Genomic DNA, 17,446 nt, shown 5'->3' with positions numbered 1-17,446 from the left:
AAAAAGTTGAATTTCTTGATTCCATTCTTCACTGCAAGAATTTCCTTGAAAGTGGTATATACGTTTATATTAAAAATCAAAAGGACGGTTATGGAATTTTATAAAAATAGAGTTAGTAGTGCTAAAAAAAAAGAATTGTTGCCGGAGAGGAGTGGAATTTAAATACGTGGATTTGAGAAAAAGAATAGGGCCGTAACAGAAACATGGAAAGTAAAAATAGGAAACAAAAGTAGAATCCTACTTAATAAAGGATTGGGACAACTTCACCTTACAATATAAGAGTACGAAGCAGCAGCAGCAGACGTTCACGAATTAAATCGTGATATTTCACAAATTACTTTCAGAAATGGCTTCACTCTTGTGGAAGAGTGTGAGAACATTGGGTGAAGGTGGATTTGGAGTTGTTTCTTTAGCTTCGACTTCCGATAATCAACCTCCCACGTTAGAGCGTCTTCCACCTCTCATCGCCATAAAATCTTGCTTACCCCATCGCTCTCAATCGTTGCAAGAAGAAGAGGCATTCCTCACCATGTTTGCAGACTCGCCTTACGTAATTCACTGTTTCAGACCTAATATTGAACTACAAGATGGCGTCGCCGTTTACAACTTACTTCTCGAATATGCCTCCGGAGGAAGCTTAGCCGGTCGTCTTCACAACTACAACTCAGGAAAGGACTGTCAGAGTTTGAAGTTAGAAAACACACGAGGAATGTTGTTTTAGGGCTCGTTCACATACATAGCAGAGGAGTTATTCATTGCGACATCAAGCCCGATAACATTCTTCTTGCGGGCTCTGATGAAACAGCCAAGATCACAGATTTCGGGCTCTCTATGACTTTGGAACAGAGCAGAACAGGAAAGCAGGGACTGAGAGGAACTGAAAGGTATATGGCACCAGAATCCGTGGTTGACGAAAAGTACGGACCAGAAGTTGATATATGGGCTCTTGGTTGCACTGTCTACGAGTTGATGACGGGGACACCGCTGTGGGAATCAGATGAAGATAGTCAAGATTCGAATGTTTTATACAGAATCGGGTTTGAGGAACCAATGTTTCAGAATGCAAAGTTGTCGAACGAAGCACAAGATTTTTTGAAGAGGTGTCTGGTCAAGAATCCCAGTTCACGTTGGACAGCGGAGATGCTGTTGAACCATCCGTTCCTGAATTCATCCAAAGTAGCAGACAATAATGTCTAGCCTGCAACAAAGACAGCTAAGAAGCTAAAGATCATTTTACACAGACCGCAACAGAAGATAGCATTCAAGAATCCCAGTTCACGCTGTATAGCCGACATGCTATTGAACCACCCGTTCCTGAATTCATCCAAAGTAGAAGACAATGTCCATCCAGCAACAAAGACAGCTAAGAAGCTAAAGATCATTTTACGCAGACCGCAGCAGAAGATAGCATTCAAGATACAACCACATAACCGTGATCTGATCATAGGACATTGATGCAATAATCAGAGAAGAGAATCTGAAGAAGTTAGTGAAGGCTGCTGGTGATACTGAAAGTAGATACTCAGATTGATAATTGATTTGTAATGTATGTAAAAGAACTACGTGTGAGCTTGATCCCTCTTTAGGATTTGTTAGGGGTACGTAGGCAGCCTGCAACCAAGATGATCAGATGCAGCCCCTTGTTAGATCAAAAACAATACAATTGAATACTGTGTATGTAAAAGAACTACGTGTGGGCTTGATCCCTCTTTAGAATTTGTTGGGGGTGCGTAGGCAGCCTGTGATGAAGATGATCTCAGGTGCAGCCCTTTTTGGTTGAATAAAATAAAGTTTTATATATGGTCATAGTTGATCAATGCTCCTTACAAAGAAAGGCGACTTGTTGTAAGCTTTTTTTTTTTGGTGATTGATGAGTGACATCAGTTTGTAATACATACCTTAGTAAAACTGGCAGAGTTCGATTCTGTTTCATTCACTAATGTTAAGTGCTAGTCGATTTTCAAACTGCAAGCTCTGTTAAAGATTCATAAATGCTACTCAGCAGTTGAGTTTGTTAGTATGGTTGATCTGCTAGGTTTCAGAAATCTTTGGTTTCATTAATATGACTTATCTGCTTCACTTCTAGTTTCCATGTTAGCGCCCGGTCATTTGTCAACCAATTTAGAAACAACCGGCTTCTTAATAGTTTCATCTTTTGTGATAAAGAGGAATCTGAAAATATCAGGGGAAACCATAGAATTAGAAAAATAATAGTACTAAGTTTAAGAACAAACTTCCGGAAATATTCTAGAAAATAATGAACGCAAGGAGATTCTTCAACAAATAGTTGGAAGAAACAGTGCCTCGATCACACTGTAACTCTGGCCTTTATTACTGCTATCAAAGTAAATTAACTGTAAATTAAATGTCCTCTAAAGAATGTACAATAGAGAATCTTCTGTTTTGAATAGCATAATGTCTTGTAGAATAGCATATTGCTGCTTATGCCTTGATCTGCTAACTCCTTTTTTCATTTTTTTGTCTTTTTTCCTAAACAGATGAAATTAGAGGATTTAAATTGTGTTAAAATGGCACACAATTTTAACTACGTGAGTGAGCTCTGGAATTTTATATGTTGCTAATTCATCACACAAGTTTCTTAGTGTGTAATGTGTTTAATAGAATTCCAAAAGACTAGATCGCTATGGTGATGGAAACATTAGTTATTCAAAATTGACAATTCCATCTACAAAGAAAATGATATGGAGACTTTCAGAAAAGTAGCGGGTCAGATTCCTTGATAAATAACAATTCCAACTTGTTTCCTAAATGTTCTGTTTTATCCTCCAAAAACCATTTTACGGTAACCATTTTCCTAAATGTTTTGTCTGATGCCCCAATTTGGAGCTTGAAGAATTTAATGCAGAAAGTCGGATCAATCTGGTAATTCTGGGTTTTGGTAAATTTACAGCCAACATACATGGAAAGAAGTTTTAGCTGTACCATTTTGATGGAAGTATCAATTTAACATTCTTGAATGGACTAGGCTAATTTGTGTTAGAACATGCGCAGCGGAAGCAAGCATTAGAACTGTTACGCGGCGCCTTCCTGAGATTCCTTGGAAGGGCGACGTAAGGCTAAGCAACTGATGTCAGTGTAGTTGTTGTCCGCCAACTGAGGTCCCCTCCGTACGCTAGACTAGATTGTCAGTGCCGTACGGGAAAACCAATGTCAAGAGCAATTGAGAGAACAAGAATGAGAATTGAGAATGAAAGAAAGCTTGATTGCATTAATGAAAGCTATTACAGAAAGGCAACGCGGTGTCGAGGGGGAGAGACACCAGTACAGAGAATTGTTTGCTTGCTAGAAAGTTTGATTGCTTGATCCCCCCTAATAATGCTTAAAAAAAATAATCCAAAGCTACAAGACTAGACTTGATTAAGCTAGAGAAACATAATGGAAGTACATGGAATAAAACTACTCTATATTTACAATGAAAAAGACTTAGTTTGCTATAAGGCAGAAAACAGGTCCGTTGTCAGCAGCATAGTCTTTGGCGGCATTGTCTGCGCGCGCGGCGCTGTTGGCATCTGCCTGCGGTTGGGCGCTGGCGAGGGATATCGGTGGGGCGACAGAGGCACATGCGCGCTTGTCACTTGGCGCGACCAAGACCACGGGGCCGTCCGTGGCGCTAGGCATTGGAAGGCTTGCTAGGACGCCACGGGGCGCGCCCAAGGGGTCATGGGGCACGGCTGGAAAGCCGCCCATGACATTCTCCCCCACCTGAGTTGGCGACGTCCTCGGCGCCTTACTTGCAAGATAATCTTCAATTAGGCTCTTGTAGGCTTTGAGGTTTGTTCCCCTCTCCCAAGTGTTCTCCTCTGCATCACAGCCCTGCCATTTCACCAAGAACTCTTGGTGATCTTTCCTTGAGGCATGAATCACTCTATCATCAAGGATAGCTTCAACACGCCTTTTCCCGGTTGAATTGGGCCCTCGAATACTGGGTATTGTGAGCTGGCTCCTTGAAGGATCCTCCGTATCTTCCCGAAAAGGTTTCAGGAGGCTGACATGGAAGACATGATGAATTTTCCACCAAGCTGGGGTATCCACCCGGTATGCAACTTTCCCAATACGCCTTTCAATGGACAAGGGTCCAATATATTTTTGCAATAAGCGAGGGTCATGGACCCCTGCAAATAAGTAACGTTTTGGAATTTTGACCATCACTTTGTCTCCTACTTGGTATTCAACAAAGCGACGATTCTGATCAGCATGCCTCTTCATCCGCTTTTGAGCCTTGACAAGATAGCTCCGCACTATCTCCAAATTTTGCTTCCACTCTTTAGAGAAGCTAGCAGCTCGAGGAGATTTAGACATATTTGGTGCATTGACTGTGTGTGGGAGTAGCGGTTGCTGTCCGGTAACAATTTCAAAAGCGCTTTTGTTTGTACTAGAGCTCTTTTGTGAATTGAAACACAGTTGAGCAGCATCCAGAAGCTTCACCCAATTCTTCTGCGATCCGGTTACAAAATGACGCAAATATTCCTCCAACATACCATTGAACCGCTCCGTCTGGCCATCAGATTGCGGATGAAAACTTGAGCTGTGATTCAGCTTCGACCCAAGACACTTAAAGAGTTGGGTCCAAAAGTTGCTAGTGAAGCGTGAGTCACGATCACTAACAATATCTTTGGGTAGGCCCCAATATTTGACGACATGAGAGAAGAAGAGTCGAGCTGTATCTTCTGCTGATATATATTGTGGGGCAGCAATAAAGGTAGCATATTTGGAAAACCGATCTACCACAACCAAGATAGTTGTTAGATCTCCGACCTTGGGCAATCCGGTGATGAAATCCAGGGAAACACTTTCCCAAGGTCTCTTTGGGACAGCTAGTGGTTCCAAGAGTCCCGCCTGTGTTAAGCGGTCTGACTTGTCCTTCTGGCATACTAGACAAGTCTTCACATACTGAGCAACATCATCGGCTATTTGAGGCCAATAATATGCACGGCGAAGTAACGCCATGGTGCGTTCTTCACCGGGATGGCCGGCCCATAGAGTATCATGACATTCCGCCAGAAGAGTCCTTCATAGATCTCCTCCTTTAGGAACATAAAGTCGGTTCCCTTTCACTTTCAGAAAACCATCTTCCATGTAGAACATGGCGAGTCTTGCCCTGTCCTACCAAATCAACCAAATACTGTGCAGCAGGGTCTTTGATGAGTAAATCTTGTATCTGGTCCTTGATGGAGGTGGCTACTTCGCTCCCCCTTAGGGTGGCGAGTAAGAACACCGATGCTAGATCAGCTCTCCGACTGAGCGCATCAACAACTTGATTGGTCTTCCCACTTCGGTACTTCAGGTTGAAGTGGAATTCAGCTAGGAGTTCCTGCCACCTGGCCTGTCGACCATTCAACTTCGGCTGGGTCATGAAATGACTAACAGTTGTGTTTTCTGTCTTGACCACGAATAGGGTTCCCATTTGATAGTGCCTCCAGAGGCGCAAGCAGTGGACGACAGCCAATAATTCTTTCTCATGGGCGGCATAGCACCGCTCTGCATCTTTTAGCTTCCGACTCTCGTATGCTACAGGATGCCCTTCTTGTAGCAGGACGCCACCGAGGGCATAGTCAGATGCATCTGTTTGTACTTCGAATGGCTTGGCCAGATCAGGAAGGGCCAAGACGGGGCTACTAGACATAGCCGCTTTCAATGCGTTGAAGGCCTCCGCTCGCTTGGGTCCCCATTCCCAAGGCGTGACCTTCTTGAGGAGTTCTGTCAATGGTACTGCAATGAGGGAGTAGTCTTTCACGAATCGCCGATAGAAATTGCATAGACCAAGGAATGCCCTCAAGGCGTGGATATCCTTAGGCGGCGGCCAATCTGTGATTGCCTGAATCTTCTGCTGGTCCATCTTGATCCGCCCTTCCCCAATGACATGTCCGAGGAAGTCAATTTGCTTTTGAGCAAAGGAGCACTTAGATAGCTTCGCATATAGTTCATGCTCCCGCAATCGAGCTAGGACCTTCCGCAAGTGCATCAGGTGTTCCTCCAATGTTTGGCTATATACCACAATGTCATCCAAGTAGACCACCACGAATTCATCAATGTACTCTCGGAAGACTTGGTTCATCAAAGTGCAAAATGTAGCTGGGGCGTTAGTCAAGCCGAATGGCATAACCAGGAAATCGTACGACCCATATCTTGTCACACAGGTCGTCTTGTGCTCATTACCCTCAGCAATCCGAACTTGCCAATAACCTGTCTTTAGGTCTATTTTGGTGAACACTGTCGCACCACCCAGTCTATCGAACAAGTCTGCCATTAACGGAATAGGGTACTTGTTCTTCACAGTAATTTTGTTTAGAGCCCGATAGTCCACACAGAGTCGTAGACTACCATCATGTTTCTTTTGGAATAGCACAGGGGACCCGTATGGGGATTTGGAGGGCACGATAATCCCTGTGTCTAGCATTTCCGTCAATTGTCTCCGAAGCTCGGTGAGTTCGGGTTGTGACATTCTGTAAGGCGCCCGGGCAGGTGGCTTCGCGCCCGGCACCAGCTCAATTTCATGATCCACAGTGCGCCTAGGCGGTAGTCGCTTTGGCATGTCTTGTGGCATGACATCTTCAAACTCTAGTAGTAGCTCCTTCACGGGTTCAGGAATGGGACCCGAGGAGCATTCTACATCTTCGATGCAGAGGGTTGCCAGGAACGTAGGTTCGTTTCTTTTGACCCCCTTCTTCAACTGCAAGGCCGAGATGTTTTCAACGGCCATCTTCATGGGCATGCACGGGATAACGCAGGGCTTGGCCCCGTTTGCTCCCATCATCAGTAACATGTCAGCATACGGTACAGGCATGGTGTTGGTTTGCCTCAGGAATTCCAATCCAACTGTCAACTCGAAGTCATCTATGATCACCACGCGCAGGTTGAATTTTCCTTTGTAAGGGCCAAGCTTCACCGGTACTTCTTTGGCTATTCCACCCACTGGCTGGGGAGGTGAGTTGATAGCCTTGACACGGCCTCTACCTTTCCCTACAACTAGACCAAGGCGCTCCACCTGAGTCGAGGCTAAGTAGTTGTGGGTAGCACCCGTGTCTACCATGACCCGAATGGGCTTGCCATTCACCTTCATCTCAACGAACATTAAGGTCCTCTCGTGCTTAAGAGGAGTCTCATCATCCGCCTTCTTTTTCCCTTTCTTGGTGACTGGACATGGGTCCTTCTTCTTACGGATACCAGCACTAGTCTCTGATAATGCCTCAGAAATGGAGCCAACAATTGCATTGAAGGCACCTACTGGTTCAGTCTGATCTGCATCGTCTGAATCGTCATCCGTCCCATCATCAAAAGTCTGATGGGCGTTCATCTGTGCCTGTGTGCACTCATTGTTCCAATGTGGTCCGCCGCAATGACGGCATCCTGAAGGAGGCTTCCTCTCCCTATCATTATTGTTAGACGCATCACTGTTGCTACCTGTAGAGGGAGCCTTAGGTTTGGTTGAGCTCCGATCTCCCCCACTTCTGCTAGGGCCACCATTGCTAGACTGGCCCCTTTTGAATCCCGATCGGGCAGGCGGTTGAGGCCTATCCTTCCGAGCTTCCATTTGATAGTCCCCAAGGCATTCAGCTGCTTGGATCGCCTTCGGCAGGGTATCTACCCGTTGTCTTTGTAGCTCCATACGGGCATAAGGTTTCAGCCCTTCTAGGAAAGTGAAGAGCTTGTCTTTGTCCCCCATGTAGCGTATGCTTAGCATGAGCACGGAGAATTCCCGCACGTAGTCCTGCACGGATATGGTCTGACGGAGCTCCCGTAGCTTTCTCCTTGAATTGTATTCAACATTCTCGGGGAAGAATTGTAGGCGGATGGCTGCCTTCAGTTCTGCCCATGTTTCGAGAGCATCTTCACCGGCCTTGATAGCTTCGTATTTCACCCGCCACCAGAGTTTAGCATCACCCTGAAGATACATGGCAGCAGTTGCTACCTTCTTGGCTTCTTCTAGGCCCCCAACAGCATCAAAATATTGTTCGACATCAAAAATGAAGTTCTCCACTTCCTTGGCATTCCTAGCTCCACTGTATGGCTTTGGCTCAGGAATTTTCAATTTTTGTGTCGCGGAGGTGGGGTTTGCAGCGCCCCCGACCTGGTTTCCACCGCCTCGCAGTAGGCCCTGTAAGGCAGCATTGACAACATTGAGCTTGTCTGTCAAGTCGTCAATAGTTTGTTGCATGGCAGTCACCCTATCTGCCTCTTGTGCCCTGTAAGCTAAATCCTCGGCACGCTCCTGTTGGAGTCCCTCGAATTTGCCAAAAATTTCGGCTGCCTCTGTGGCTGCCGTTTGCCGATCTCCCTCGGAGTCACGACTGATGTTTTCTATGTCAACTTCGGCCTGGAGCACCCTGCGGTCCAGGTCATCCAACCTTTGCCCTAGGCTGGTTCTTAGTTCAGGCACCGTATCCATGATGGGCAGTAATCCGTCAACCGTCTGTTCAAGGGCCGCAATGCGGTCCCCATGATTCACCATGGTCAGAAATGGTGGTAATGGCAATGCGTTCCCTCGTCCGATGTCGAGCCTAGGCTCTGATACCAACTGTTACGCGGCGCCTTCCTGAGATTCCTTGGAAGGGCGACGTAAGGCTAAGCAACTGATGTCAGTGCAGTTGCTGTCCGCCAACTGAGGTCCCCTCCGTACGCTAGACTAGATTGTCAGTGCCGTACGGGAAAACCAATGTCAAGAGAAATTGAGAGAACAGGAATGAGAATTGAGAATGAAAGAAAGCTTGATTGCATTAATGAAAGCTATTACAGAAAGGAAATGCGGTGTCGAGGGGGAGAGACACCAGTACAGAGAATTGTTTGCTTGCTAGAAAGTTTTGATTGTTTGGTCCCCCTTAATAATGCTTAAAAAAAATAATCCAAAGCTACAAGACTAGACTTGATTAAGCTAGAGAAACATAATGAAATTACATGGAATAAAACTACTCTATATTTACAATGAAAAAGACTTAGTTTGCTATAAGGCAGAAAACATGGCCGTTGTCGGCAGCATAGTCTTTGGCATCAGGATCTGCGCGCGCGGCATTGTCTGCGCGCGCGGCGCTGTTGGCATCTGCCTGCGGTTGGGCGCTGGCGAGGGATATCGGTGGGGCGACAGAGGCACATGCGCGCTTGTCACTTGGCGCGACCAAGACCACGGGGCCGTCCGTGGCGCTAGGCATTGGAAGGCTTGCTAGGACGCCACGGGGCGCGCCCAAGGGGTCATGGGGCACGGCTGGAAAGCCGCCCATGACATTCTCCCCCACCTGAGTTGGCGACGTCCTCGGCGCCTTACTTGCAAGATAATCTTCAATTAGGCTCTTGTAGGCTTTGAGGTTTGTTCCCCTCTCCCAAGTGTTCTCCTCTGTATCACAGCCCTGCCATTTCACCAAGAACTCCTGGTGATCTTTCCTTGAGGCATGAATCACTCTATCATCAAGGATAGCTTCAACACGCCTCTTCCCGGTTGAATTGGGCCCTCGAATACTGGGTATTGTGAGCTGGCTCCTTGAAGGATCCTCTGTATCTTCCCGAAAAGGTTTCAGGAGGCTGACATGAAAAACAGGATGAATTTTCCACCAAGCTGGGGTATCCACCCGGTATGCAACTTTCCCAATACGCCTTTCAATGGACAAGGGTCCAATATATTTTTGCAATAAGCGAGGGTCATGGACCCCTGCAAATAAGTAACGTTTTGGAATTTTGACCATCACTTTGTCTCCTACTTGGTATTCAACAAAGCGACGATTCTGATCAGCATGCCTCTTCATCCGCTTTTGAGCCTTGACAAGATAGCTCCGCACTATCTCCAAATTTTGCTTCCACTCTTTAGAGAAGCTAGCAGCTCGAGGAGATTTAGACATATTTGGTGCATTGACGGTGTGTGGGAGTAGCGGTTGCTGTCCGGTAACAATTTCAAAAGCGCTTTTGTTTGTACTAGAGCTCTTTTGTGAATTGAAACACAGTTGAGCAGCATCCAGAAGCTTCACCCAATTCTTCTGCGATCCGGTTACAAAATGACGCAAATATTCCTCCAACATACCATTGAACCGCTCCGTCTGGCCATCAGATTGCGGATGAAAACTTGAGCTGTGATTCAGCTTCGACCCAAGACACTTAAAGAGTTGGGTCCAAAAGTTGCTAGTGAAGCGTGAGTCACGATCACTAACAATATCTTTGGGTAGGCCCCAATATTTGACGACATGAGAGAAGAAGAGTCGAGCTGTATCTTCTGCTGATATATATTGTGGGGCAGCAATAAAGGTAGCATATTTGGAAAACCGATCTACCACAACCAAGATAGTTGTTAGATCCCCGACCTTGGGCAATCCGGTGATGAAATCCAGGGAAACACTTTCCCAAGGTCTCTTTGGGACAGCTAGTGGTTCCAAAAGTCCCGCCTGTGTTAAGCGGTCTGACTTGTCCTTCTGGCATACTAGACAAGTCTTCACATACTGAGCAACGTCATCGGCCATTTGAGGCCAATAATATGCACGGCGAAGTAACGCCATGGTGCGTTCTTCACCGGGATGGCCGGCCCACAGAGTATCATGACATTCCGCTAGAAGAGTCCTTCGTAGATCTCCTCCTTTAGGAACATAAAGTCGGTTCCCTTTCACTTTCAGAAAACCATCTTCCATGTAGAACTGGCGAGTCTTGCCTTGTCCTACCAAATCAACCAAATACTGTGAAGCAGAGAAAAGAGAAACAAAAATGTGGTCATATAATTACATATTACACAAATGGCAGAACAGATTCTTTGATCTGACCTTTTGAACCAAAAATGTAAAACCAGTTGTGGAGCTTATTCTTTGCTCATTTCCAGGGCAATTAAGCACCAAACTAAAGCACGACATCTAAACATTCATCGTTTTTGGCAATTAAATACAGATCTCTAGCTTTCGCTGCACTCATTCCAGGTTTCTCACTCATGTCCAAATCTTTCGAACTAGTTCCATATGGAAGCTCCCAGTTAAAGTGGTAGAGAAGCCGAGCCAAAGGATATCTAAAATTAGCTAAACCAAACTGCTTTTCTGGAATTCTCACAGGCATCTGGGCTGCAAGCAAACTTGAACAAAAGTGAAGTCTACTTTGGTAGAGTTCCTACAGAGCATAAGAAGCAGATACTGCAGCAATTAGGATTCACAGCTGGAGAATTACCCTTCAAGTACCTTGGAGTTCCGCTATCAACAAGAAACTCAGTATACTACAGTGGCAACCTCTCCAGGATGATTGCAAGGATCACTTCTTGGACTGCAAAGACATTGTCCTCTGCAGGGAGGGTACCGTTACTGTAGAGTGTTTTGTTTGAAATTCAGGCTTTCTGGGCTCAACTATTTGTGATTCCTACTAAGGTGGTGAAATTGATTGAAAGAATATGCAGATCTTATATCTGGTCAGGTGGCAATGTAATCACACACAAAAAAAAAAACTTGGTTGCTTGGGATATAATGTGTTTGCCCAGGGCTGGAGGGGACTCAACATCACCAACCTAAGGATTTGGAATCGTGCAGCAATAGTCAAAACTTGTTGGGATCTAGCGCATAAGCAGGACAAATTGTGGATTCGATGGATTCACACCTACTATATTAAGGGGCATAACTTCACCAATTGGACAATACCACAACAAGCTTGTTGGATGGTCAGGAAAGTATTTGAGGCCAATACAGTTCTAGAGAATCAACAATATACGCAATCACTCAAGAAAAGCTTAATCAAGCAAATATACTTGACTCTGCTTGGTGATTACAGTCGAGTGGAGTGGAAAAGCTTAGTGTTTAACAATGTTGTGCAACCAAAAGCTAAATTCTCAATGTGGCTCATGATGCATGGAAAGCTATTAACCTCTGATAGGTTGTGTAAATGGGGGCTTAATGTGGATACGCAATGTGTATGCCAAAGGCAGGAGGAAAATAGAGAACACTTATTTTGGAAGTGTGAATACACTACTGGACCAAACTACTTCAATGGATGCAACTTCAATGTCCTAGAATCATAGATTGGCAGCAACATAACCAGTGGATCATCACCTGTTGTAAAGGTAAATCTCAGCAGGCACAAGTGTTCAAAATGGTATTTGCAGAAGCTTTGTACTAGATTTGGATTGAAAGGAACCTCAGAGTTTTTGAAAAAAGAAGCAGACAATGGCAAATTATTGCGAAGGAGGTTGCTTACATATGTAATGTGTGTATACCTCCTGGAGCCAAAGCCTATCTACATAGTCTTCAGTTTGAATAGGTTTTTTTTTTGTTGTTCTGGAATTTCTTCAATAGGTAGATTTTGGAACTTAGTCGGAAATGACTGTTTAGTATCCTGTAGTCGCCTAATGAGATAGCTAGCCGTGTGAGCTAAGCTGTGGGAATGTAAATATTTCTTTGGTGATTAATAAAAATAAGTTAGTTACCAAAAAAAATGCATTCCTGGACAAATTCTTTTTCCCGAACCAGATGGAATAAACTCAAAGTGATTTCCTATATAGTCAATAGAAGAATTCTCAAATCTCTCTGGTATAAAACTCTCAGGGTCATGCCAAACTTCTGGATCCCTTCCAATTGCCCATGTATTAACTAGTACTGTGGCCTTAGAAGGTATTGTATATCCATCAATACATGTTTGTTCCCTACATTCCCTATGCACTATACTTGGAGCATGTAGCCTTAATGTTTCTTTAACCACTAACATTAGGTAGGCAAATTATCAAGATTTTCTTCATCAAAACTCGATTTCCCTTTGAAGGCTTGTCACACTTCACTTTGTGCCTTGGCCATAATGTTGTATTCTGGTCCGGGCTTGGGTCTAAATGGGCTTAACGGGCCGGGCTTAACGGGCCTGGGCTTAGCGGGCCTGGGCTCTGGCAGTCCCGGGCCTCACGGTCCCGGGCTTCGTGGGCTCAACGGATGGAACCAGCCCGTGACGGGCCTAAGCCCATATGGTCCTGGGCTAAACGGGTCAGGCTCGTGGGCTTAGTGGGCCTAACGGGCTTTTTTATTTCCGGGCTTTTTTTATTTATTTTTTTGTTTAAGGCAATTTCTTGTAAACCATATCATGTCTATATAAATAATATATATGTAGAAATCTAATTATTAAAGTGCTTGACGAAAAAGTAAAATAACAAAACAATAGTAAAACTAAATTGCCATGCATAATAAATTAATAAGAAAGTACAACATGAAGCATAAATACGTCTAATAATTTTAAAATAACACAAATTGTTGAAATATCTTAAAGACGAATTTGCGGATAAATACCATCAACACAATACGTTATATGCCTCCTTAAAATGCCTGTGGTACACCCTGAACGAAAATTTAAGACTCTTCCACAGTTCTTGCATTTTAATATTTGGCCTTCTTCATTTTCTTCAAGCACTTCATAGTAGTGCGAAACAAATAAGCGCACTCTTTCCGAACGAGGCATGATGTAACTTGAAAATTAAGATTGAGACTTGAAGTCTTGAAAATTGGAGATTGAGAGATTGAGAGAAATTTAGATTGAGAAATGAGTATTGAGTATTGAAATGAAGAAGAAGGAGGGGGTATTTATAGTGTTAGAGAAGGTTAGTTTTGTAAATTAAAAAAAATGGCTATTTGTGCAATATAGCCGTTGGTGGTCATTGGGGGTGGGGCCCTCATTTTGAATTTTGAAAAATCTTGTTTTGTTGTATATATAGTATACTATATATAGTATGTTATGTATATATATTTTCAAATATAATTTCTTATAATGTGATATATATATATATATATATTTTCTTGTAGTATATATTGTATGTTATGTATATATATTACCTTATATATTTTCTTGTAGTATATATTGTATGTTATGTATATATATTATCTTATAAATTTTCTTGTAGTATATATTGTATGTTATGTATATATATTACCTTATATATATATATATATATTTTCTTGTAGTATATATTGTATGTTATGTATATATATTACCTTATATATTTTCTTGTAGTATATATTGTATGTTATGTATATATATTATAGCTTATAAATAATTGCAAGTTAAAGACAAAAAAATATTGCAAAAAGATATTCAAGGGCATGTCTTATAATTTTTATTACCAAAAATGGTATATCTTTCTTAGTCTTCCTCCCCCCAATGGAATGAGCACAACAAGGTACTAATACCACCATTAAAAGGGAAAAAAACTAAAAGAAGATATGTCAAAGTACAAGGTACACCATAATCTACATTGTAAGTACAAGGTACACCATAATCTACCGTCCAAGATTTAAGTGCTTTTAAGCCCGCAGCTCTTTTAGACGATTGTGAACTAGACGAAGTAGGGGTTGGAACATTTGACCTAGCATGCTCTAAGGCAAGTTGATAATCATTATAAATTGTTTGAGCATTAATTTTAATTGAGACTTTTGCATCTGCAAGTGTAGCAAATTCCTCATTTGAAAGATCTAAAGCCTTATAAATATTTGAGTACCAAAAATGAGGACCTCCTAATTTCATTGTAAGATTTAACATTGCAGCAACACCATAAATAGGAGGGATAGGGAAAAAATATTTTTTAAACTTTTCTTTCATTGCATTTATAGCAAGTTGATAAATTTTCCCACCCTCCGAAAATTCAACAAACAAATCACATAGTGCTGCAATATAAACTAAACAGTTTGAAATAGTAGGATAATATTGCCCAGAAAATGCATTTGTAGCAATTTGAAAATGTTCTAAAAAATCTATAAGAATTTTAACATTCGTCCAATATTGAGTAGTAAGCATTTCATCATCATCCTCACCACCCACCCGAGCATTAAACGTTGCATTAATTGGGTTTCTATATTCATATGCAACTACTAAACTTTCGTACATATAATTCCATCTAGTCGGGCAAGCTTTAGGAACCTTTCTTTCTCTAAGGCCATATTCATCACATTTTTTAAAATATTCTCTTAGTCTACTTCTACGGTTTGAATAAAAAAGCCAATTAAGAGTCATTCTAACCTTTTCAATTTCTAAATTTAAAATTCGCATACCATCACCGACAATTAAATGATAAATATGACAAATACATCTAACATGGAATATATTCCTAAATGCGGGATTTAGTGTTGTTGTAAGTATGCCTATAGCACTAGTGTTACTAGAAGCATTATCCATAGAAATTGCCATTATTTTATCTCTAAAGCAAAAATATCTACAAATATCTGCAACAGTGTTAGCTATAAACTTACCTGTGTGACATGAATTAATTATTCTATACGCAATAATGCGTTTTTGCATTGTCCACTCCTCATCTATCCAATGACTTGTAACAGTTAGATAATCACAATCATTACCACTTCTACCAATATCAGTAGTAATAGAAATCCGATTACTTATATGAGTAAATAAATACCGCAAATATTGTTCATATTCATGTTTATATTTATAAATATCGCTCTTAACTGTTGCGCGAGGCCAACCTTTATAAGTAGGATTAAAAACTCTTCTAATATAATGCACCCAATTAGGATTAGAGGGAAAAGAATAGGGTAAGCACATAACGGTAACCATCTTTGCTAATTCTTCACGATCTCTATTTGGATCGTAATATAAAATACCTCCGGTCACAGTGTTAATTCCTGGTTGAACTAGATTTGAACCTGTACTAGGGTTAACATCAGAATCTACATGTGTTCCCTCTAGCTGCGCTTTCATTTGTAAATATCTAGCTTTATCTCTAGGGTGTATTTTTATGTGCCTAGTCAAACTACCCGTGCCACTACGGTCTCCAGTATATTTATGCGCATTTCCCACATGTTTTACACTTAGCCTTATTTTGTTCTCTTACTTGAGTAAGAAAATTCCAAACTAATGATGTTTCTAGGCGTTTAGAAGGTTGTCTATTAAAACTAGGGGTTTCTACAGGTGGGTCGGACGGTACATCAGTTGGGTTATTAACAGGACTAGTAGGTATATCATCTAAATCCGGTTGGGTTTCATCTTCATCCTCATTTTCCTCATCATTTTCAAAGATAGTTTCATTAGGATAAAGAGCATTCATAGTTTCATCATCTAAATTTTGACCTGGTGCAACATTATGGCAAAATTGACTATCAGAAAATTGAAAACAGGGGTTATCACTATCAAGAATAATAGGAGCAGCAGGACGTCTACCAGGTCTGGGTCGGGGAGCCGGGGGAAGGGTAGTAGGTTGGCCACTACTTTCACCAATTTTAGCTTTACCCTTACCACCAAAAATATTTTTCAAAGAAAATGCCATATTAATTATAATTATACTAAATAAAACTAACAAAACTATAATATTAAAACTTAAGAGTTGGAACGCATTTACCGAATTGCCGAACAACTTCTTGAAAATTGAAAATCATTGAAGACTTGAATACTTCAATTCACCAACTTCACAATTTTTCACGAAATTTCAACAATAAAACAAGCAATTATAGTAGAGAGATTGATGAATTAGTGAGTAAAAATGAAAGAATGAGGGGGTATTTATAGTTGAGAATTGGGAAAAAGTGTAATTATATAAAGTTTGGGGTTAAAATAAAGTTTGAAGGCCAAATGACTATTTTTTAAACTTCCAAACGGTCAAAATTGCAGCCCAACGGCTATAATTTTAATTTTTGACCGTTGTTTTTTTTTTTTTTTAAAGTAGCCGTTAGGCCCGGTAAGACCGGCCCAGACCCGCTAGCCGGTCCCGGGCTTAGCGGTCCCGGGCTCGTGGGCTTTTTTACCATACCCGGCCCGCCACAGACTTTTTGCACCACTAAGGACCGGCCCACCAGACCCATTTAGCCCGTTAGAACCGCGGACCCGGTCCGGTCCCGATCCCAGCCCGGCCCACCGTACAACATTACTTGGCCATGACGTTTGGGTTCTTCATCAGTTCTGACACTGCCCAAATAATAGCTGTAGTAGATGAAGTTTCAGTTCCAGCAGTAAATATGTCCTACACCAACGAATAATAAATAACAACATCAGAACAATGCAATGATAAGAGTTGCATCTAAACATCTCTGTTTAGCTGCATACATTTGAATGATGATTATATATGCATTTTGTACCTCTTTTAAGAGTCCTCCCGAACTTCTATAAATTTAGTTTGTCAAATTAGAATCACTTAACTAATCACCGAGATGGGATTGACATAGATTTGACCCTTTATATTATACAGAGAAGAAGAAGTTAGTGACAAAAACAATTAAAATATTTTTTTAACGAAAAATTATTTAATTTTACCTAAGTAATATGAAAGTCACTTAGACATAGTAATTTATTGAAAATAGGAGTAACTAATATGGTCACAAAATCTTCCACTCGTTCTCAGCACCAGTTGAGTCGTTCTCAGCACCAGTTGAGTATCACTAGCAAAAAGCTATTCTTTAAAAGCTACAGACTTGCATCAATAGAAGAAGGTGGAACTGGAAGTTTATGCAAAATGGGAGGAAATGGTTGTTCAAAGACGAATGCCCATGTCTATTTTGATGGCTTGCAT

At 42.0% G+C, this 17,446-nt stretch overlaps 1 protein-coding gene and 1 pseudogene across 1 annotated transcript; both read left to right on the top strand.

The window, feature by feature from the left end:
* Window positions 1-346: 346 nt before the first annotated feature.
* Window positions 347-1,197, top strand: LOC104217654 (mitogen-activated protein kinase kinase kinase 20-like; annotated as a pseudogene).
* Window positions 1,198-7,985: 6,788 nt separating this feature from the next.
* Window positions 7,986-11,980, top strand: LOC138875548 (uncharacterized). The gene is made up of 3 exons (XM_070154386.1): window positions 7,986-8,165; window positions 11,031-11,264; window positions 11,447-11,980. The coding sequence occupies exons 1-3, from the start codon at window positions 7,986-7,988 to the stop codon at window positions 11,978-11,980; spliced, it is 948 nt and encodes a 315-aa protein (XP_070010487.1).
* The last annotated feature ends 5,466 nt before the right edge of the window (window positions 11,981-17,446 follow it).

This window comes from Nicotiana sylvestris, chromosome 1 (assembly GCF_000393655.2).
Source record: "Nicotiana sylvestris chromosome 1, ASM39365v2, whole genome shotgun sequence".
Lineage (NCBI taxonomy): Eukaryota > Viridiplantae > Streptophyta > Magnoliopsida > Solanales > Solanaceae > Nicotiana > Nicotiana sylvestris.
Note: the sequence above shows the minus strand (reverse complement) of the source record. Positions and strands in the feature narration are given on the sequence as shown.